This window comes from Perna viridis, chromosome 4, assembly GCF_037379345.1.
Source record: "Perna viridis isolate PV_CMFRI_1.1 ecotype Kerala chromosome 4, ASM3737934v1, whole genome shotgun sequence".
Classification (NCBI taxonomy): domain Eukaryota; kingdom Metazoa; phylum Mollusca; class Bivalvia; order Mytilida; family Mytilidae; genus Perna; species Perna viridis.
Genome location: NC_142448.1, coordinates 44,708,580 through 44,734,316, shown reverse-complemented (window position 1 = coordinate 44,734,316; position 25,737 = coordinate 44,708,580). Strand labels below are relative to the sequence as shown.

The window sequence follows — 25,737 nt, the reverse complement described above, 5'->3', positions numbered from 1 at the left end:
CAAAAGCCTATTTATGGTGAAACATACACATTTATGGCTTGCTTAGATGTACTTGATTACAGTCGTTTGGACTTCAGGGCATTTTTTTTATTTACCATAATCCCGTTACAGTTGCATTAATAATTTCAATTTTGAACGCTTTCTGATGTAATCGGTATGTTCATGTCAGTTCACGTACCACGCACTACATATAAATTGTAGCATATAATTATCATATGAATCTAGCATGACATAATGCTAGCAATTGTTTCATTTTAATAGCAAATACAATGACAATCACAAGGTAACTATTTTAAACTTCTCTTTTTAATTGGCAAACAATTGTCAGATTCAGGATATTGGAATCCTTCAGTTGACAATTTGTTATAATGGCTCATTATAACCCATGTTAGGTTCTTGTGTTTCTCTAAAGAAACTGGGGTTTTTCGGTTATAATAATTTATGAACTTATAAGCAAAATTTTAAACTTTAGGGTAAATGTTATACATAACTGTACCAGTGTCTTTAAACACCTTAAAAGGTCAGAAATGTGTTAAATGGATAGATAGACTATCAAATAATGAATTTTTTTTTAAAAAGTATTTTATTTGTGTGGACGAAGTCATCCAATGAAGTCTAAGATACCAATGTCGACCAGTGTTGAGCCTGTCAGACGTGGATTTCCAAAGTCCTGAAATATTAAAAGGAAAACTTGTAGTATGATACACATCAATTTTGTACCATCTTATTATTTAGAGAAATTAGTCACCTCACGAAAGTGTACTTATATTGTATCTGTGTGTATTCAAGTAACAATATGTTATGCACATTTTTGTACATGCGTAAGAAAACATCACCAAAAACATTGTCCAAGCAATATACTAAAGTGTGTGTTTCTTTGTTTCTTTCATTTGATTGTGCACTGCTGTACAACGTATACGTGTACTTACAGTTGCATTGACCTGATAATGATATGTTAAAAGACCATGCTTCAGATGTTCCTTTAATATTATATCTCCTGTCGAAGGGTTGATGGTGAAGGCATCGTAATGGGATCCACCGGAAAACGTGTGGTACGGCTGAAATGAAGAAAAGATGTTACTAAAACTTTTATTGGAACTATGAAATTAGTATAATCATACATTTGACAAAAATATTATATTATCATGGTTATACTTGTTTTACCTACTATCAATTCTAAAAGAACTCATTTGCAAATGTTTCATTTTTGAATATTTATATAGAAAATATATTCATATGGCATGATCAGAATTGTGAGTCAGAATATCCTTGAAGTTTTAAGATGAGACAATTTGTTTTAACTACCGAAACTTTTCCATTTTTTAAACAGTCGAAACTTGTCTATAGTCTATCGAAAAATGTGTTTACATGTTAGTTACTCACTGCCATTGAATATGTTAAAACAGAATTGGGTCCTTCGTCTGCATCTTGTGCTTTTACATGGAGAACTTTAGATCCAACTAATAGGTCCTAAACAAATATATATACTTATTAATATATGAAATGAGAATCACAAGTGCTCTAAAATGGGAATTCCTTAGATCCTTGAATTTAATTTGAAACCGGGAACACCAAATGGAGAAGAAGTCAAACACAGCACATTTAAACTAAAACTAATACCAAAGAGCAAACAGCACGCCACGACCAACCAAGACAAGATTTGGAGTATATTCAGGTACTCTGGTGCTTTGGTATTCTTAGCAGTTCATGTTTCTTTCAAATCACTCGCAAATACCCGATTTAGGTACTGACAGGTGAAATAGAAAGAAAATCATTGACAAGTAGAGGCCATTTTGATTATCATATTGTTGAATGACAATTTGTGTGGATCATTCAGGCCAAGGTGACGACGAAGAATCTTTTAAATGGCGACCTTATCCTATACACGTACATGCTATATGTCTATATATAGGCAACATAATCGTTTAGCACTTGTGTTAGCCATTGCCGTGCATTGGACAAAAACAAAAGTTATGGTTTTTTTTTAGTAAAATAAACATGTTTTAATCTGAAACTTTACTTTTACTTACATAACCAACAACTGCATGATAATGTTGATGTTCAAAAAATGGGGCGTTATCATTTACATCGTCAATATGTAGCGGTACTGTCCAAAGTGTCTAAAGTAAATATTGAACGTGGACAAAAATGTTCAACATATTGAAATGATTGCTTCCGAAAACTAAAAGAAGTGTGTATGTAGTACATATAGTCAATTGATAAAAAAATAGGTTGAGTAACATGCGTACCTAAACATTTTATCGGGGAACACAAATTAGATTATTATCGATCAATGTAACCTGTATCTTTTAAATCTGTAGATTGTAAGAGTACATGTACGTATTTCGTATTTTGTTCCAATCCCTTGAAAAAAATATATATTACGTTTCGTTAGTGATAACCCAACACGTAATAGTGAAAAAGGGAGGTGGCTGAATGTTCAATATGCCGTAACTAAAACAAAATGCATTTTGGGTGGTGTTTAATATTTGTAGTACATGTAATAAACAAAGCTGCAAAATCATTTATCTATTGTCGAATTGGTGGGGGACGAACAGACATACAGACGGATAGAATATAATACCTCTCCACTTCTAATTCGTGTGGCAGGTTATACATTAAAATGTATGTAGCCTATCATTCTTAATATTGGTAATTAGTGTTATTACCCATTAACTGATGTCACAATATCAATAGACTTTTCCACGATCGTGTTTTTTTTTTTTACTTCTCCCTTTTGGCATATTTGAGCATATAATTTTACCAGTTCATAGATAAACAACGTACATCACTGAAACTATCATGTGCTTTGAAAGTCAGATACCATGTTTTTTCTTTCTGAAACAAAAGTCATATCAGAGATATAGCATGATTGACGCACTTGCGTTGCAAGTATAAAGGTACACGGAGAGTGTACGTAAAAGAGTTCGTCTTGGGTGAAAAGGTTTTCGGTCTCTAAAGAAAATTTCGAACATTTGGCAAATCCCAAGTTAACTTTTTCAAAAAAAAAAAAAAAAATCATGATGTGAAGATGCAGTAACTTTGATTTTTAAATTAATGAAACTGCCAAAAATTTCATGCAATGAGACCCTAGTAAGCCAAGTATGCACATGTGCAATTTACATGCATATACATAGGCATTTCGCAACAGCAACAAAAATGTAAGATGTATATCTCTGTAAACAAAAATGTAAGATGTATATCTGTAAAGCTTACAAAGCTGCAAATTTGTAAGATTATCATTAAACCGTGCAAGCAAATTTTATGCAGTTTTTTTATACATTGTGAAATCATTTACAAATCTGCTATAATATGGAGCAGACATTGCATAAAATCAAGGACAGCATGTTTTTACCTTTCATTGGTTTCAATGTAAATGGCAAAGAGTTGTACTTGAGCAACTATTTAGTCAGCAGAGAACGTTGACCATTCAAACTTATTTGAAATAAAATTATCATAACAAAATATGAATTATTATTAAATATGTAAGATACATATACAAATGCAAATATGCAAATGCATTTTGTTCATTCACCTAAACTTCTGGTATTTTGATATTGTTTTCTTCGGAACTGAGTTTGAGACGAAAATAAAAAGGGACGACATTGATTGCAATGTGACATTATGATAATGTAAACATTGCACGTACTTCAAATCCTCTTTTGCTATATAAGTTATATTTCTAGAGGTTCGAGAATTTTTAAAAGATGTTTTAAAATAATTTTGGGGACATTTATTGTTTTTTTTTCCTTCCCCGACATATCACTGCCAGGCGATGAATTTTTGTTCTCACTGTTCTGCCCCGGGCTAATTTGGACGTGTATGTTGTCGTCGAATGGCGCTCGCTCTAAAAGAAACATTCTCATGATTAAGAAGGATATTAAATATTAAGTCATCATGCACCTCTCTATCGGCGTCCACTTTTGTAACCACTCTGTATGTAGAATTGACTCCAACACTGACCGGAATCAAGTCCACTCGACTTGACGTAGCATTGTCATATGGCAGAACGACAACATTTACATGAGTTTGACTGGAAGCATCTATCACACATATCTCAGTACCTAAAAAATTAAATAAGATCATCATTTAAAGATATTAACTTCGTGAACAAGAATGATGGTGAACATTTTTTTTATTTTATTTTGGTAAGTGTTCTTAAAGGTTGTTTGTTTTGTTGTGTTTTATTCAAGAAGCGCCTCTGTATTATCATTGTTGCGTGCTCGCCTCGAGTTTGCTTTCATTATCGTTCGGGTTTACCAAAGACTTTTATACTTTGGGAGTCATGGTTCTTAACTATACAAACAGTGTATTAAAGAGAGTGACGACTGGTTGGCTTGTAGTCAAACCAATGTGCCTGAGTGGAATAAAACGCATTTCTTAGAGCTGTTTGCTCTGTATGCTAGCAAATTAAATTCCGTGCGTCTCTCTAGTACAAAAGGGTATGGTTGATTGAACAACCGTCCCGACCTGAAATGCCTGAATTATCATTTTCGATGGGACGTTAAACTACAACCAACAAATCAATTATGTTTCTAGAAAAAAATACAGAGAACACATACCCTATCGGAGCACATGGTAAGGGCTTCCAGTTATAATTGTAGTCCTTTGTGCTCATTTACTTATTTTCTCGTGGAAACACTAACCTGGTTTACAGCTTATACCACTGTATTCATTTACGTTCCGTTCTCCATCACATTTTAGGATGGCATTCTTACAAAAGTCCAGTAGTGCCATTTTTTCTTTCACATTTCCTCATTGATTCTAGACATTTTTTAGTTCCAAGTTGTCATTTCTCACTTCCAAGTTGACATTATTCAGCTCAAACTAGGAACTAAGAAATGTCTTGCATCAATCTGGAAATGAGAAAGAAATCATGGCATTACATGTACCGATCTTTCGTACATTCTAGATACATGTACTATTTAGTGATTAGAAGGAATTTTTAACAAATTTAAAGAATGTTACCAGAAGATGAAAAGAAATCATATCTTTGGAATTGTATTACTACAGATGGGGTATGAGTACCTAATTTGCTTACAAAAAGAGAAACAATATTGAAATTATGATAAAACGCTCCTACTGATTTAAAAAGCTACAAAAATGTACATTGTGTCTGGATTTCTGAAATAAATCACATGGAACACCAGTGTACATGTAACAAAAATATGTAGTGGTTCACGATCCTGAATACTCTCGGTCACGACCAAGATACCTTTCTTGATATTGGTTGACGATATTTTCACATTTATGTTTCTCGCTTAAAAGTGTTATGAAAGTGATACTTTAAAGACATTGAACAGAGGTTAAGATACATGCATGTCCTTACCAATTCGAGAATTTTCTCTGATGTTCAGATACGGATGATTTGTGTGAATTATTGGAGGTGTCACTACTGCAGCTGTCACTGTAGCTAACACGTGTGTAAGTAAAAAAAAAAAAAAAAACACGTAGTTGCATGTAAGATAATTCGAGCATGTAAATAAATTTAAAAAAAAAACTTACATGTTGTAGCTTATGTTTTTTTTCAAATAGAGTAAAACTTCGCGAAAGGATAATTTCTTAAAACAGCTTTATCTTCGACAGACGTCTACATTTTACACGATTCTCTTTTAATAATCCCATTAAAAAAGTTGTGCCTTCAGTTCGTTTCTTACTATTCATAAAACTATATAAACGTGTAACAATGACCAAATACGACATATACCCAGAGCTGCTAGCAGAACTAAAGTTTTTGCATCAAGTACCATTCCTAAAACAAAATAAAGAATCAGTATGACAGTTCGCGGAATTTGTCACTATCCAGATAAAATCTAATCGACTCTTTGAAAAGTAAAACAAAGACAAACATTTAACAAAATATAAAAAAAAATGATGGCGTAGAACTGAATTTGTATTGGTCGATTCGTATCTGGACCGACGTAAATACATAACCTATATTTTGATTCTCCGCTCGTTATCACCTTCATGTCGCAAGGTCGCAATTAGATTTGTTACAAGGTCTCGATGTTGTTTTTAAGGGAATATATACTTTTAAGTCTAAAGTCGATTTTACATGTAAAGATCGAGATAGAAAGTCGACTTTACATGTAAAGACCGAGATAGAAAGTCGATTTTTACATGTAAAGACCGAGATAGAAAGTCGATTTTTATATTTAAATGATCTACATGTAATAAAGACCAAATACTTCAATTATCGATTTCTCAGAACAAACCTCAATTAATGACACCAATCCAGTTTTTATTTTTAAAGTGTCAGTCCCTGTAAGAATCAGGCAAGATGCGAAAATGATTTAAAGAAAACGTCATTTTAATGGTGTAATTTGACTATTTGCAACATCAGAATCAAGGAAAACAGACAAGATTTTCCTTATCATGCTGCACACTTGAGTTACAATTTCATAGAAATATTCTGAAAATGAACATTTTAAGGGCAGATAACTCTGTCAAAAACCTCATTTTTCTAAGATTTCATTCAAAAATTTATGAGCAAAGCCAGTGATGCAGCTAGAGATCAAATATTGATCTTTTCAAATAGAGAAAGTATCATTGAGTGATATTACATTGTCATATTGGTGGGATTTTGACATGCATGTTTCTGATTTTTTTCCCATTTTGCCTGATTCTTACAAATACTTACACTTTTCACTACCCCAACTGATACAATTGAGCACGTCCCGAGGCTTAATAAAATAATCAGGGATCAACATAAAATCTTTACTTATCTAGAGCTATATGTACATACTGAGATATCCGTAAGTACGGTTTAAAACCTAATGTTAAGAAATGTCATGAAGACAAGCCTTATCATTGTTTATACATGTATATATGAACTGAAGAAAATGACGTTAATTTTTGTTTTTCGAAGATTTATATAACTCGAACCGACTATATAGGCGAGCGCCGTTTTGGAAAAAAGCCTCCCGTTAAGGTTTTTAATGTCATTGATTGGACCTAAACGTTTCCCATGGTCACGTTTCTTAAAAATCTCGCGAGATCAAAGATATGTCGAAAAACCTGTGATTATGGATTAAGATTCAATCCAATATATTTTGAAACTTTTGGTGCTGAATTATTTCTTTTCTTAATAGAAAGATAAAACATGGTCATAAAAAGGAGAAAATCGTAATAAAACAATATTAAACTATAAGTAATCAAATGTAACGACAATATTGTCGACCCCCATAACAGCTTAACAATATTATATTACTTTAGATTTCTTATCAAAATAACCTATTAGAACTTTCATAGGTCTTTTAAAGCTTATTTCGAATACTTTTAAGCGATTTATTCATTTAATGAAAATCAATGATGCGACTTAATATTTTTACAAGCCTTTGAAATAAATAACAGTGGAGCAGTCTTCCGAATAGTTTTTTCGTGTTTATCCCGGCCTGGTTTCATTCATTGTGTAAATTGGAATATTCCTTAAAAAAGACATAATATTTGCGTTTCATGATCGAGTTTCAGTGCCGTTGAATGCATACCCCGCCTCAAAAACGTATACAAAGTCCACAATTCTTTTTACAAAATTGTTAGTACCGCATTTCATGTTTGTGAGGAGGTAAGCCGCAATAAAAATCAAATACTTTGCAAAGCAATCAGAGAATCACTAGTTGTCAAATAAAAACCCAGCCAATAGACAAAAAAAAAAAAAAAGGTTTCATCGATTTGTGCAATTAAAGCATAGAGGTGATACTGCACAAAACGACTACGTTTTTTCTAAGCTATTGGAATGTATCCTTTCCATGCCGAAACCTCTCATTATTGGATACTTCTTTAGAAATTTACCACGGACAATTGTTGAGCTACCATGTAAATTACCACGATTGACATGCAGGAAATTCTTCTTTTACTGTATGTATTATGTTCAACAAGCATAAGAACAATATCAGTGGTGTGCTGATATATGTAAATAGACATGTTGACCATTTTCTGTGCATACTTGAGTGTCTGTTGTCAGTTACACATTCTGCGGTTTTCATACTCTGCCGTGTTTTAATTCATCATTAGGAAAAAATGGGGAAATGGGAGCCTTTGATATTTGTTTGTAGAAACAGATTTACATGCAGTCACTCTTGTTTACCATATGCTTCCAGGAAAACAGTCCAACTGCGCCGTACGAAGTTTCATACTCCTATGTTAGACATATAGCCAACTGGGTCTGCTCTTTTTGAGGTTGTATCAGGTAACAAGAATGTCTTGAAATACCTACAGTGTTTCGGCATGCCGCATACAACATTTGACAGTTTATAAGCCGTTCTCTCATATTGGGTAATCAATCAAAAATAAAATCATCAAGAAGCAATACAAGTAACCTCGGGTAAAAAATGAAGAAATCATAAGTATGGGCATTAATAATCAGCCTTTAAGTTCTTGAAGCATTAAAAGTTTTACTAATTAATATCCGGGTGAAGAGTGAAAACGTGATATGCATTTTAAGGCCTTCATTTGCACGCACAAATTTTATTGTTGCCTTACTTTTCTGCCTCTAATACAATACACCCCCAGGCCCCCAATGGACCCCTGGCGTCTTGCACAACATGCTTCATTTTGCTTACTGAAGTTGCCAGTGACTCCGACCTTTTTTCTAGCGTTGGTTTAGCTTCCGATTAAGATATTCGTAGTTGTGTATTTGTTTAACTAAAAGGGGAACATTTTAAAGAATTTTAGCAAGCACCCTCACAATACCCAACGCGCAAACATTTACACATTTACAAACATTTAATCCTGTACATGTATGTACCCAAATAAAATATTACCTATTGACCGATGTATGTAAAAATCGTCTACGATATTATTGCTACTAAACATTCACTAAAGTTTGAAGTAAAATCGTACAAATCAGAGGCGTTAATTAGGCCAAAAGACATTATGACGGACGCATGAACAGACGGACCGACCCACGGACACAGGTACGGACGTATGAACAGATACTTGAACGGACCAAAACATCAAAGATCCACAACTTTTCGTTAGATATAATGATTAAATTCTTCGATTGCAATACTTAAAAGTATAGATTTAATACCTTTTCGCGCGTTTTTTTGCGTTTAAAAAAAAACAGCATTTCGAACAATACAGGAGCGAACCAACCATGATCTTAGGTTTACAAAAATGGATAGATATGTTCTTGTGACGATTACAAAAGTTGTTTTTTGTTTATAAGACAAAGAATGCCGGTAGTTTAATATAGAAACCCCCCAATTTTTTTTTTTTAAACAAAATTATGCCTTTTTTTCTTAAATTCTGAAGAACTTATAGAAGTTAAATTAAAAAATTAATAAATCTAAGATTTAAATTGATTAAAAAACAATTGTGATGTGATTTTAAAAATTAAACGTTCTTTTTAAACGGCGTTTTTATATAAATGTTATTTCAGATTTTGAAGTTATCATTTTTTTGCTGTTTTTGCACTTTAAAAAAAATTGTGACCACTTTCATTTTTAAAACCAAGCAATCATGAAAGTACGATTACAGATCTTTCCAAAGATATATAATATAGCCGTGTATTAGGTAAGCGCATTAAAAAACTCGCCTAATAATTGTTTAATGATTTCGCATTGCCCATAGCATTAAAAAATGTTACCGATTTGCGCCACTATATCCAAACACTTTCACGACGACGACGGAGAAATATACACTTCCGCATACACCTTGATGATAAACTTTATCCAATAATAATGAACATGTAGCTTGAAAAATGAAACGATTGAGCTCTGTTGAAGAGGGGTAGGCTATGTGGGATATGTTCTTTATCATCTTAACCTACTAATCTTTTGGTTCATAAATCACTTACAAATGTAAATCCCAAATGAAAAAAGTGACAATACCTTTCTTCAATGCTTGATCTAAGGCCTTTATGTGAAATACTGGTCAGGGTTATCTATAGAACGCCTTGCATTAGTTATCGGAACGTCACGATCTTCAGATTGAAATAGTGCATAGTAATTTTAATATATATGAGATTGTGTCCGTGTATTGTAGTACTAAAATGGACGCGTTCAATATTGTGCTATACGTCGCGTATTAGGTCTACAGGCTCGATTAATTTAATTTTGATTGGTGATACACGCAGGTGTTAATCTTTATCTTTACGTATTATCATATTTAGCTTTATCATATTAACAAATGTACATGATACATAATATGTTTTTACATACTTACGCACAATGTACTTAGCTACCGGCCTTTCTCTGTAATGCTAATTGCATGCATCGGCGATGAACATATGTACATGTAATTAATATCAATATTAACCGGAAAATGAAAAGCAGTCCTAAAATTATGATAAGGTAGTTGCAATCACTTCTAGTCACTTTCCTATTCTGTCTTGGTTTGCTGTCGTGAAATCAGAGTTATATGTACATATACATGTACAGTGTATCTTCCCAAACGTAGACAACATTACATTTACTTCATCTTTACACTGTATTTCAGCAACTACCAGATACATTAACTATGACAATTCTTGAATATCATCACTCTGAAGCATTTTAATAACAATATGTTAATATTTTGGATCCAATAATCACACAAACAATATAAATATATAGATGGGCGGCTACATTTGATGCAAAATGTAGATTTCCTTCTTATAGATTTGATAGATATTACAGTTTTGACATTTGACATTATAAAACTAGAATAATTCAATATTTCTTTTTCTTAAGAAGCAAAAAAAAATACAACATAAATAATATCATCAAACAATATGTATACTGTCGTCCGCTATCAGAGTTAATGTTTCTACAAAAATGCTACATCATTAAATTCAAACTTGGCCCATATTCATTAGTCCATTTACGGGTCTCTTTCTTTTGTAGGCAAAAAGACGCTCATATCTTGTTTGTTAATCTGTTGGTGAGGAAAGAAGATACAGAGAAAAAAAAATCAAGATTTCTTCCACCCCCTAATAAAAAGAAAAAAAGCAACAGACAGCTTGAATAACCACTTTCCTTATAGATTTGTGTGCTAAAAACGTGATTATTAGGTTTGATATCAGTTAATGCTTGTAAAATTATTAATTGATTGTATTTTGGATTTCTTTTTCCTACTTTTAAACTTCCCTTCAGTTTTACAATTTTTCTTTTTCCCTGTGAGACCTACTTTTAACATATATATTCACATGATAATTTTTAATTCGGGTAATTTGAATGTACAATTAATGTACTGTTATCTTAGATGTTAACTAGAAAAAAAACAGCAATGCCCACTTACTTAATACTCTACTACCCCATGTTGGGGAAGAAATAAGTATAGTGTACAGAAATATTCAAGCGGCACACGTCACTTTTATTGGGGTAATACGCAAAGTTTGCTGTAAAGTTGAGCATAATTTCAAAAGGTTTTGGGTAGTAATGTTTAACGCAAAAAATAATTAAAGATTTTGGTGATTTACATGTAGGTGAGGCAAATACGCTTCCGTGCTAGATAAAACACGAAATTTAAGTCAAATTCTAGAACAGAAGACGCATATCAAGATTCTGTAAAAATTGCATTATTTCCAGTCAGTGATGGACATAGTAGGATAAGCAGGGTACCACTCAGTGTAACGGAAATGCAGACTGAATTACGGACCATCCTATACCCTATCATTTTAAAGCCCGAATGAAGGCAGGGTATAAAATGCATTCTATTTCCAGTGTAGAAAATTGCATTCACAGCACTGATTAAAAATACCTGTATCATAAAAGTACATGTATGGTATTACAAGCTTCGATAAAAATCAAAGTTACCTAAACAGATATTGCAATTTTATATGCATTTATAAATTACAGGTAATCAATAAAAAGACCCCGGTCGATCACGTGGACAGATAACCGTTCGAAAAATTTTAAGACGTTTATTATCTGAAACAGGTGACCATCTCGTATTGTACCTTATATCAAAATTCGAACGTCTACGGAAATTCGCACTTCTTAGTAAGGTAAGTGAAGAAAAATAACAATGGCGTGTTTAAGTGTTACATGTAATATAAATTGATTTTCTTCTAATCAATTTGATTATTTCTTCCTGAACGTTATCAGTTTGTACTGAAATATGTGCAAACAATGTTTATTGATAAAATGATTTAATAATCTTGACACACATCTTCCTAGTTAAATATTAATCTTTGTCAGTCTGTGTCTACATTTCTTTTATTTAAAAAAAGTTTTTTTTTGAAAAATTATAGGTAAATAGGGAATATAAACTTGTTATTTTTTTATTCAACGAAAGCCGAACTAAACGACAAGTATTGTAAATGAACTCGGTAGAACTTATAAAATGTTCGGGTTTTGGAATAGAAAAATGTGCGGTAAGTGAAGATCGTTTGACGGAATCACTGATAAAAGATTTATTGTATATTTTGTTGCAGTGTACACATTTTTATGTTGTACGCTTTATGCAGATTTATATATTTTATTCTGTATTTTTTTACTTTCGAAATATACACAGTAAGTTGAAAAGTATGGCACAGTGAAACCTGTCTAAATCGAACCCCTTTTCGACTTAGAAAGTCAGTTCGTTTTCGACAGAATTGTGGTGTACCGAGGTTTGAAATACGTTTATATTGATATGATTGGACTTTAAATAATGTCTTGTTTAAACAGGTTTTCGTATACGTTGGAGAACAGGGTAGACAGGTTTCAATGTACATACATTATTATAAGTTCGGTGATGAAAACTTGCCTGACACACAATACATATCTACATTTACATTGTGTACAAAGTAATTGTGCCATGTACATTGTACATGTATTTTCATATTGAAGTGCACCTCTTTTAATCCTTATACTGTACATGTATCTACAATTTATGTACAGTGAGTAACTTAAACACATTTATTAACAATCACGTTGAAAAATAAACCTGACTGTCCATACAACGAAAATATATGTAGTCGGTAAGATTGACAATTTTTTTAACATAAAAAAATTCAGTTTATAAAAAGGAATTATAAAAATGTTGTGATTGATCTTTTAAATACTCGAAACGAAAGTTGGGATGACGCTACTAGTAAAAAATATATGATCCTTGCATCATACATGTACGTGTAAAAATACAGGTACACGTACATATGCGGTAATGATCGATTTACCGTATTTACCTCTAAAAACAGGGTCGCGGTAATGTATGGTTGACAATGACGCTGTTATTAGCTACTACTTTTTATGAGTCGTGTCGGATCGAGGAATGGGTTCTTGGGGTCGGAATCCTTCGTTTTGCTATGATGTTTTTGTAAAGAAGCAACCAATAGCATAGAACCCCTTTTTTCTTGTTGACCCTCAATTTCAGAACCCTTTCATGGTAAAGTGCTGTTCCCCAATTACATTTGTTTGTTTTTAAGAACCATATCATCCATGTAAAACAATTTTAAGTACAAGCATACAATTTTTTCTCATATAATTTTTCATAAAATCTTTCGTCACTGTATATGTACATTGAAACCTTTCAAAACCAAACCGTTTTGAACCGAGGGCTATGTTCGGTTTAGGGAGGTGTTCGATTTACACAGGTGCAAAATGCAGTTGAAATGATATGAACAGACTTACAATACAGAACAGGTTTCAGTTTTATCAAGGGTTTAAGCAGATTTCATTATAATTATATTGAATTCATTGAGTTCAATATTTTCGCGTATACCTATGCTTTTCTTCCGTTATGACAATACTATCTGCAATGTGTGATATGTCACATATTTACAGTAAGAACCGTTTATTACTTCACTTTATTGTAACAAGGACCATAAAGTAAGCGTTTAATTTCAGTTACATAGTTATTCTGGAGTTTAATACTACTGTAAATAAATAAAGAGCCTGTGAAAGATCAAAATCTTCGGTGTAAGGATAGGGCATGAAGTTTTATAACATTAACTTACTTGTCAATGAGCTATTTTTTAACATGAACATGTACATCCGGGTACATTGAAATATTATACATAAACAAAATGCTATTAGGTGTACATGTACAAATGTAAGAGTAATCAAGGGAACCAAGGTTTTAGCGATAATCAAAAGAATGTAATCCAGGGGGAAGACAAGAAATGGAAGACAGACATACACAAAATCATACATACAAAGTAACAAACGTAAATGAGCAACTAGGACTCCACTAAAAGCTGGGAGCATGGACCAGATGCACCGGTAGGGTAAGCGTCCTCTGCTTTTGTAGAAACATCCGCCGAGTTGCTTATAAAAAGTCAAGTCCGGGGTAGACAAACGAAGAAAGGAAAACTATGACAGTAAACAGTGCTCTTGACACTCAAGCCGGCTGTGACAAAGAGTAATATATGCATGTGGTTTTTCTTACACATGAGGCAAAGCCGAAAGACGAATTACTTTCATTATAGTTACCTTCGTCATGGCACGGTTAACATATGCTTCTGCCCTAGTCCTTTGAAACGCATCACGAATATTGCTAAATAGTTGCTTTCTACAGGTTAATTGTTGATTCCCTGTATGTGCAACATTTTTAAAAAATATTCAATTGTTGCCGCGGTCATTATTTTCGTATACAGATATAACAACAATATTGTGATCTGGTTCGCACGATACCAGCCAGCTTGCCATCCTGAATACATTTATAGTAAGTCATCTTTCTACAATGTATAACGTGAAAAAGGAGAGGAGGTCTTGAGTTGAAGTATACACCCAAAAAGTGTACAAATGGAACCACAAAAAATATAGAAAAAGATGGGTACTTTTAATTTTTCGTTTAAAAGGTTAATATTACAATTCAAGGACTGACATAATTTCATTATTTACATGTATATATAAAGCTCAAGAGTACACAGGAGTCGTGTAAGACAATAGTGTACATATATATATATATATAGATGTATTTTTCTCATAATTAACCTATTTCCTACTTGCGGAGCTCGGAATGCAGCCATATTTTATCCTGTTTTTGCAGAGTTACCTCCCCCGTAATAGCAGGTGTAATTTCGAAGTCTTTCTAATTTATGTTCGGATTCGGTTGCAGAAAAAAGAGGTAACTCGAATGAAAATGGAATCCCCGGCAGACAAACACAACGGTGTTTCTAAAATTTACAGGGTGTTTCATTGTGTTGGTAGGTTACATAAGGATGATTTTCATTTGTAATCCGGGTAAAGATAATTTATGGCAGGGTCAGTAGAACGAGAAATTTCCTTTTGACTTTCGAGATTGTCTAAAGTATCGTCGATATTGGATGGAAAACCTTACGTGTTCCGAATAGACACCTGCTCCAAAGGGAGATAAATGTTGACAAAATGTTGGTCCGCAAGTCGGGAATAGCTGCGTTGCTGAAATGTGGTTATGTACTTCGATTTGTTTACATGTTTTTATTCCATTATACCGTGCTTTAACAGTAACAGTTAAAATATGTCTTGCTTGGCGGTTTAGCAAGCGTATAACTTGGTTGCCACTGCTTAATTGTGTATGTTTTCCTAAACGAGATACAAGCACTGGATACACGAAAATTTGAGAATGTTTTGCTTTTGAACGTGAACAAATCAATGTACACAGGAGGCCAATTTAGCAACTACTAGGCTGTCATAGACCGAATCTGTAACTGTAATATGATGAATTCTTTGTTGATGGTACATGATAAGTCTTTCAATTGATTTGAGGTTTATAAAGTGTTTCTTTTTTATAATAGAAACTGTTTAAGTTGATTTCAACATTTCAGAAGACTGATGGAGACGTTGGTAATCAAAACCTGTATTATTGTGTGCTTCAGTATCAAATGTAAGTTTTTAGAAATACAAATGTATGTTGAGATATTGTCAGGAATGCAGTAAAGAAAAATAAGGAAAAAAAAGAAATTTGGTCTAACACTCTGCAAATTTATCAATCAAGAAATCGAATAAATAAGCAATAAAAATATACCAAATATTCAAAGAAAATAATGCTATATTTAATTTGAATGTTGAATTGAAAATGATTTTAATTGACAAAAAATAACATCCCGTTACACTGTACACTGTATGGTCAAAAAATGGTCGTGAAAAGTACAAAAAATACGCAATTGTAATGATCATAAATAGACAATCTGTAGCTTTTTTAAATAAATAGATAATGTCTGTCAAAATGATGATCATTTTCAAAGGACATTGGATAATGCGGCTTTTGTTTTGTAATCCATTTTAAAGAAAAATGCAAAGAACAACATTTGGCAGTGTGACAGGGTAAGAAATAACGAAATAGTTTGTGTAGTGATTATTCCAATTTGATATTTATAAATATACAAATATTTTCCTTAAAAAAATCATGTATTGATCACTTCAGAAACTTTTGTCAGAGCAAATAGTCCATTCCCGCCCTAGAGAGATTTTCGTAGACGTATATTGCCTTCCTAATTTATGTATTTGAACACGTTTCTGCCTGTTTGCCAAAAACATAAGCGCAGAGCTAGCTCATGATTAAAGCAATAGTGAAGGCCGTGAAAATAACGAAATTTGGTAAAACTGAGTTTTCCAATAAAGAAATAAAGATAGTTAGATACCTTAAAAAAGCTCAGTTTTTAAACTTTTAAATTAGTGTATGGTCAATAGTTTTTGTTGATAAATCATAGCCGAAAAGTAAATTTAAAATAGTGATCCCCTCTTTTCGCTTAAAGTTTCTGGATATTCGGAGATCTCAATCGGACAGTATAGACCAGCAATCCCTCAAAGGATTTTTTTTCAAGCAAGCATATCTTTAAAGCCTGGTTTTAATGGAACAAAATATTACTTGTTTGATCAAATATTTACAGCAGCGTTGAAATTCTGATGAAAGTTATATGAATGACAACCCCTAATTACAGCACTGTAAATGTATCGTATATTAAAGTTATTGACCGTTTTCTGTGTGTACAATAGTGTAATTTAATTTCGGATGTAACATGCATTCTGATTGGATAACAAATTCAGTTGATCATCTCTTAGACCAAGTTTTAATATGTGACTGTGACATCATCAACCTTTTGTGCTGATTTAATCCTTAATTCCTTACTAAAATTAAATTACGACAGAAAAGAGTGTAATTGAGGTTATTTCCACATAGATCGAAAAAATATAACAGTTATTCGTTAAGATTTTAAGACTATTAAAAAAATTTTAGAGGTGCGTACAAATTATAAATGTTCAATGAGGCTAATGGTTTTGCAAGAAAAAAAGGAATGCTTTATAGGATTAAATTTAAAACTTGTGTTCTTCCATTTTTCACCAAATAATAATTTTTGCTTTACAAATTTCCATTACTATACCGTAATCGGCAAATAGCTATAACAAGGATGAACTAGGTAAAAAATTAATATAAGAAGTGAACTAAAGCTATTTTTTTATTTGAAATGGGGGCCTGCCGATGAAACATGGGGAATTTCAGATTTTTACTTTTAAATCTATTTAAGTTCGTTTCTGTAGACAAAGTAAATGGGTCATGATAATTTTTTTCTGAAATATACATAGCGTTGGTTGCAATTAGACATTTTAAATTGATTTATGATAACGAATACAGACAAAAACAAGACAATTAAATTCCTGTCCTTTACTACTTCATTTGAATTTTTGAATTGTTTTATATTATAGTAGTCTTTAATTGACAAAGGACATACAAAAGCATGTTGTCATTTGTTAGGACACTTAAATCTTATCTAATCTTGAGCATTTGAAACTGAAACTAATACAAAATAGTCTAGAAAATATTTACAATCGAACTGAATTACACATTCTTTTTTATAGCAACATTTTTATCACTTTTTGCAGTCTGTTAAATAGAATTGATCTACTGTGTTGTTATGGTAAAATGCACTTCAATGTCTTTTAGTTTGTACTGAAATAAGTATTGCTCAGCATTGTTTGCTAATCTTAACAAACACGTTATTTTTGTTTTGTTTCAGATACCCTCTATCATTCACAATTTCAGGGATATATCGGTTGACATAGATGGTATATTCTTACGACTCACTTTCCATCTTCCATTTGTGATATTATGATTAACATGCAATGAAAATGTATTAAGATATGACGATATTCTACTATCAGCTTTTTTTGAATTTGTTAAAAATGCAAATCATCTTAAAATTGTTTACTTAAGTTGAACACCATATAAGTAGCAGTCTTAATTAAAATTAGCCAAGAAGCGATTAATACATGTCAAACACCAACTGGAATAATCTGAAAAATAAAAGATCAATATGAATATTATCATTTGTATTATCATTTGTTTTCACCTTAGAAGCTAAATTGCTTCTTTCAGACTTTCGTTTCATACTTATATCAGTATTACTATATATTTACTACTATTTCGTCTTCATAGATTGATATTTTTTTCAAATACATTAATACAATTTTCAAATAGTTGTACTAATGTTGTATCATTTGGTAACAAAAAAGACTATACAAAATTTCTTCAAGGTTTTGTCTTTAAAAAGGATGACTAAATATTCTTATTAGGAATCTGCCTTGTGCAAAAAGAAGTGGAAGATTAGTTTTATGCGATATAGAAGGCTCAGTTGTGGACAAAAAATATTTTATTAATCGATTCTTTACGTAGCTAAATTAATATATTATGAATTTTTTTTGCGATCATTTCTCTATATTTTGATAATAGCTTACAATAAGTTTATAATTTGACTTGGCTTAAAAATCAAGCATGCTCAGGGGAGTGTGCAAGCCACTTCCGGAATTTCAAAATGCTGCCAATTTAAAAATGGCCGGCGAAACAAAACCGGAAAAAAAATATGCAACTCATTAGTTGCATGAAAATTACTCAAAACGCTATTCTTAACTTGCTGACATCATAGGCGTAAAAATGTTTACTTAAATAGCCGCCATTTTTTTCGAAATGGCCGCCAAAATCCGCAAAAGTTCAACATTATTCGATTTCAATGAAAATTCATATCTAGGGTAAACTTGACGTTCGCAATTTCATGGTGGTTTCCGATTTTGTCTAAAGGCCGCCATTTGTTTACAAAATGGCCGCCAAATAGGCGAAATGCCAACGTTTTTGGATTTCAATGAAATTTGATTTCTAGGGCAAACATTGCATCTGAATTCAATGGCGGCTTCAGAATTTGACTAAATTCGACTATTTGCCGCTTTGGCGACTTTTGTATTTTTCTTGCAAACACAGTATTACTTGGTTTTAATTTTTGTAAAACTGATAATGATGATGACTATACAATACATTAGATATGTGCGTAATAAAGGTCTACCCTGCTTGTACATATCATTTTGCTTTTATTTTGGTCATTTAATACTCTCATTAAAACTTCATTTCGTGGATATATAATTTCTAAATATGTTGCATAAAAATAAATGTTAATGCTGCTTTTTTCAAAAGTAAAGGATTTGAACCGTTCGTCTTTTGTAGATGTTCAGTATCATTTATAAAAGTAAACTTGATTTTTTAGTTTCAACAAATGGATACGAACCACAATTTTTACTAGCTATACAATTTTGACATGTTTTACGACTTTCCCATGTACATGTATTCAATATCCATTGAAGATGCTTTCAATAGGAACCTGTTAATATGAAGCATGTTAATTCAATTGCTCGCTTTGAAATCTGTTAACCATCGGCACAATTCTATTTTTAGGAATTATTTTTTGAAAATTTATTTATTCGAAATTGCCCATTTTATTAGAAATTTCATGAAAATCGAACATATCAATTACTTAATGGTAAAAACTTATTTTTTTATTTTATAACTATAAGGAAATACCATACCCGTATAGTAGAGAAATAAAGAAGGATAAGAGCCCAGTTTCCATGACAATGATGCACTTATTTTTCTGCAAACAAGCGGATTAATGTTTTTGATATAAATATCTATCAAACTATTTAGGTCTGCAATAAATCCTCTGTTAGGGCGGAGGCGGGGGAAAAATCTGGCACAGGGACTAAAACTACTACATCTCAATATATTGAAGATTTAAAATGTAGTCAAGACACCCACTGCTGAAAACGTTCTAAGACATATTTTATTGTTTTGGAGCTCTTAGAACATTTTCAAAAAATGTTACCTAAGGTTATGGTAAAACAAGCATTCTTTGCAGAACTCAAGACTGTTCGACTGGTGAAAAATTAAAAATTTAAAAAATCTTTTGCTAGTACCTAAAGATGAAATGTCCCAAATCAAATTTAACAAAAGTGACACCAGTAAATGACATGAATCCGCTTAAATTAAGAAGGAACCTACCGAATGGTTCGCTCTCGCTTTAGGTTAATGCCTGCCTCATGTTATTAACTTTAAGTAGATCTGTGCTATCAATTATTTATTTTGATTTTTTTGCTTGTGTTCTAATCACAGCGAGTAGTATAGATAACTTCGGAGAATGGCCTTGGTCTCCCTTCGATTAAATGCCCATCAACTGAGGAATATCCTCATACTCCCTTCATGAATGAATGCGACGCGTTTACGCTTACAGTTCACGATTCATTGTGATTAAATGCGACCGATTTACGAATGCATACAATATTGTTAAGCATAACTTTGAGTGCAAATCGAACCTGGCAATTTATCTTATGACGATTCTAATTAATTCTAATCGGTCCAATGTAAGACAATTTCCGGTACACTACAAAATACGAATCTTATATATTTTAAGATGAATTAAGCCTACTTTATTGTGAAAACTTATTCGTCAGGGTCAAGAGAGACAAGACAAGCAAGTCTACATCATTAAAACGCAACATATGCTTTCGTTCTTACACAAAAACACACACAAACAATTGAAAATATGCAAAACTGACATAAACAATTGCTTATGAAAACAAGATTATCAATATCAATTTTGTCGGATAAACCCTTTTTATGAACTTTGTGGTACTATCACCTATCATTTCATATAAGTAAATTTTGCTATGAATTATTTTAGCTCCATTTTCTATTTACATATAGATGTAAACTTACAAGCAGTTTCGCCACCAGTATGGGTGGGGAATACAATAAATTCATCAGGTTACCTTCCAATTGGTATGTATATATTATTCATAAGATACATTGTCAAAACAGCAGCGTTAGTTTTCTTAGGTGAGAAAAAAATAAATCTAAATATAGTGATTTGGATAAAAGTATGGTTTAACATTTTTATCATCCAATAATTCTAGCAACGGAAAACTTATACTACATTGATTATAATAGACGCTACGATAAACAGGTATTGCATGCAAAAGTAGGAAAGTAGGCGGGACCTAAGTGCTATATAATGTCACTGAACGTATATCACCAATAAATATACAGTCAACACATTTTGGTTGCTTTAATAGAACAATTGCAGTATAAATGTACGTTGTATACCATAAGTGGCGAGACGTAAATGCAACGGCTAAACTGAATCTACGTCTGTACATATTACAAAATATTTTGGTCACGAGCTATGGTACTTCATCCTTGCTTCCTTAAGAACTTTTCTCTTATTAATTAGAACTTTACAATTTTTTGCTTCTAAAGATTCTTAAAAGATAATTAAGCCAGTCGGTAGGTAACTTGATAATGCCTCATATGATTTATTTCAATGCGTATTATTACAAATTGTTGCGGGAAGATATTTTTTTATATTTAAATGATTACATTCTTACCTACTTTTTAAACATAAGAGTATTGAATGGGTCTTAATTATAACTGAACAAATGCTAGGCTTGATCTATACAGGACCGGATAATTTTGTTCGTGATTTAAAAAGTATATCACTTGAAAACAGTACACTTTTTATTGCTTTTCATACCAAAAAATTTGATCTTAGGTCAACTTCTTGGTACAATCACCGCAAATGCACAAAACAACGACGATGTAGTGATAGAGGCATTTGATAGCACTACTGAAGAAAGAATTACACTAACGTATAACAATACTGGACATGATGCCACGGGATACATTTATCTCAAGGAAGAATTTGACAGAGAAAAGGTATATTAGTTGTTGTTATTCAAGAAATGTGTATGTATTATAAAAAGCTCAAATTATAAATACGCCATATAATTAAAGTTAATATTCATTAAGACGAATGTAGTGAAAAATGATACAAGTGATATGAATTTATATGATTTTCCTATAAAATCGACTAACACACCATTTTATATTTGATTTGCTTCAATACTTTGAGATGATAAAAAATCTTAATTTGAAATAAAAATAAATCATCATCATCTTTATGGCAACAAAACAAAGTTTTAATAGAAGTTTTTACATTATCGCAATCATGTTTCGATGTATTTCCTGCACCAACGATATTACAGTCGTTTCTTTTAAACAAAAATCTTCTAAGAATCAAGCCACCGAAGACAATGAACACTACTTCAGTGTGTGAGGGGGTTATTAAGAAGACTTTGAATTGAAAAATTATGGTTCCATGTAAATTAACTTTTACTCTTAAGGTGTACAAGTGCATTCATCCCTAGATATACAACTTGTTCTTTTAAGTAAATTAATGAGTTAACAAAACCATAACAAACATGTCACGAACTGATCATTAGTTAAAACGATTTATATTAGACGGGACCAGAGAAGCTTTATTATGATTTCAAGCAATAACTGAATGCATTAAGATATTATATGGAATATATGGTGTTCCTTTATTACAGATGTCTACCTCGGAATTATTTTTCAAAGCTTATGACTCATATATATCCAAAAACCAGGTAATATCATTTTATTGAATACAATCAATCCTATTTGATTGTTTAAGATTATTATACATAGAATTGGAAGTTATGTCATTTTTCAGTAAACGACACACAAAAAAATCTCAAAAAGCTTTATAAAACAAGATGGGATGTTCTATCGTGACATATTATTTTGACATTGACCTTAAGTTCTATTAGATGTGAGCTAACGGCAGAAATATATTGTTTATCTGAAAAATGATACAACTTAAGAAACATGTATATTCAGATTTTAATCTTTTAATATATGATTCAAAATTGTTATAAAAAAGGTAATAATTTGTGACGATACAGTCTGTTTTTGGATAAACATCCCATTACTTTCTAAATTTCCCTGAAGGTTCCCTAATATAATAACGAAAAAAAGTAATAAAAAGTGACTGTCCTTACGGAGAAAATTCATCATTTCCTTCAATCAAATAAATAAAAAAATATAGGTTAAGATGACGTTTCAGTGAAAATAAATAATTCATTTCTGATAGATTTCAGGTCTTTGACTTTTTTTACTTATTTAAAGAAGTTAATATGATATTGTAAGTAACTTCGGGAAACACGTGGATGTACGTACGTGTATCTCCGCTGTTCCACTGTTGCTTTGTCAAGAACCTAACCAGCCTTGGAAAAAATATTACTCCGATTGTATTATTCAAATCGAAGCATAGCTTTTATAAGATAGGAAAGGCAATCATTTTCTCGTTTACAGCTGTCAGTTGCGTCTGAATGTTGTTTACGTCACTCAATATGTGTAAAATATTCCCACCATTCGTGGAGAACTGTAACATTTCCGGTATCTGTACAAATAGATCTGACCGCTACTAGTGAGGCTTTTAGTAGAAATTGTAAAGTATGGCGAAGTGTTACATAGCTATCGACTATTTAGAAGGCGAAGGGAAAAGAGGAATGGGGTTGGATTTTTTTGGAGAAAAAATTATTTCATACTCACACGTTTCAGTTAAAAATTAGCTCCTTGCTCACTGATTGAAAAAAACATTCCCGTTATTTAACAAGACAGATTTTGAAATAAAAATATTGATTATGCTTGCCTTTGAAATAAAAAAAAATTCGTCCGACCCCCACCTCTTTAATTTTTGTTATGTTTTTTATTATTTTGACGAATCTCTCACAGACAGTACACGTGTGGTAAAGCTCGCGGTGCTCGCTGATTTAGGCAATGCCTACTCCATATTTTTATTATAATTTTTATTGAGCTAATAAACAGTACAATTGCACATACAAATACTATTTATAAAGATTAAAACACACTAAAAACAAAATTCAATTTGAATTTGAATTTTCAGACATCGTTCAAAAGTTTAGATGATGTCATGTCGAAACGTCGTTGGAAGTTAATATAATACGGCATTGGTCTTCGGTCGTAACGTTCTAGATGGATCATATAAATCATACCGTTTTATTAGTTCTTCGTTTATAAACAAAATTCTTGAATCGGGAATTGTTATTAGAGATAATGGAAATGCCTCAGACATCGCATGCTGTTGCTACTAAGAAATGTATTCATTATGTAACTCTTACAATATCACCCAAACAATATTTATATAGCATGTAAATGATAAATTTCAGGTTGCAGCATACAGAGTTACTATCTATATCTTAGATATAAATGACAATTCTCCGCGGTTTGACGTTCCATTTTATCAAGCAGATATAGAAGAGGTAAAATATAAAGAAAAATGAGAAAAAAAGACATATATTTTTTGTATCATTGTACAAAAAAATTAGCTTTCAAAGGGCTTCACTAATTTATAAATACAAATAATTAGTCGTGTGTAGAAAGTGGTGGAGGCTTTGACAATGGTAAAGTATATATATTATGTAATACACCAACGATAGAAAACAAATAAATGTATTTGGAATTTCAAAAATACGTTAAAATGTAACGAAGATTCATCACACCTTATATTAGGCAGCCAATTTCGTAAATGCTTTACACAAATATACAAAACATGAAATATAAAGTAAAGATAGTTACACATCAGGGATAGTTTACTCAAAGTATTGATAATGAAATTAAATAAAAGTTCTGATATAAAATGTAAATAATATATTCAAAAAGAAAATTATTCAAAATATGTAAACAAACCAATGTATGCGTTAAATATATGTATAATGGGTTTTAATGTGATTTGAAATTTATTTGTAAGAATAGCAATCTCTTTTTTTAAAATATGCAGAATGCTACCATTGGAACTTCAGTACTCAAAGTCATGGCAACGGATCCAGATAATGGTGCAGGCGGTTCTTTTGAATTTAGTTTAAAGGTATGATTTTCTTTGATATCGTCGTATTAATGTATGCAAAATAAGTGAAATAAAAAATAATCCATTCAGCATATTGTATGTTAAAGAGCGATACATTATTCTTTGCTTTGTCATTTATGGCAATAAGTTAAACGCTCTAGACCACTCTGCCAGCTAAGCTTTATAAAAAATAAAGTTTTCATTAATTAAGTGATACTTAGTAAATCTCCAGCGTAAACAGTAGCACACGATGTATCAAATATATAGCGTTTTCGATAGGACATATATTACATGAATATATATATAATATATGAATACATTTTAATTTGATGAGATTTGATTTGTGACAAAAAATTATTAACTAACTTTATGTCGGCCGGATTTATGTCGAATTCCCGCTTTAATGACTGTGTCTTCAATTTTGGAAAATAACATCACTGAACATTTCCCAGTGATGAAATGACAGCTTCTTGCCGCTGATTTTAAAATGGCGGCCAATTTGTTTACTAGAATTACTACACGGCGGGAAAATTAAAGTTGCTGTTTACTTAGTGTTAATAAAAGTGATGGATATATCATTTTTTAAAAAATTAAAATATATTCAATATCTGATTAGGTTATAGCGTGTAAACTAATCAAAAATTGAATACATTCATTAAATACATATAGAAGGGTTGCACAATTGACTTTTTTTTCAACATTTTTTTTTGCATTTCAATTCGTCTTTTGAAGTTTCATTTATCCAAAGTACCATAAATTTATCAGCCAATATTCCTTTATGACGTTTTAAATTGAAAAAATCAACATTGTGGCATCACACTGACTGAATTTCGATTGATATTTTGGGGCTCGAAGTCGTAAAATAG

At 31.8% G+C, this 25,737-nt stretch overlaps 1 protein-coding gene across 8 annotated transcripts in view; it reads right to left on the bottom strand.

Moving 5' to 3' along the window:
* Window positions 1–564: 564 nt before the first annotated feature.
* Window positions 565–25,737, bottom strand: part of LOC148620232 (protocadherin gamma-A3-like) — a 48,930-nt gene continuing 23,757 nt past the window's right edge. For 2 of the 8 annotated variants that reach the window (XM_088580939.1, XM_088580940.1), the window contains exons 3-9: window positions 5,330–5,413; window positions 3,904–4,064; window positions 2,788–2,838; window positions 2,031–2,120; window positions 1,384–1,470; window positions 930–1,058; window positions 565–670 (exon numbers count right to left, since the gene is read on the bottom strand). In XM_088580939.1, the coding sequence (XP_088437065.1) occupies window positions 602–670; window positions 930–1,058; window positions 1,384–1,470; window positions 2,031–2,120; window positions 2,788–2,838; window positions 3,904–4,064; window positions 5,330–5,413 (671 nt within the window). In that variant the 3' untranslated portion in view covers window positions 565–601. The other 6 variants (XM_088580943.1, XM_088580941.1, XM_088580942.1 and 3 more) reach the window with 6 other exon arrangements.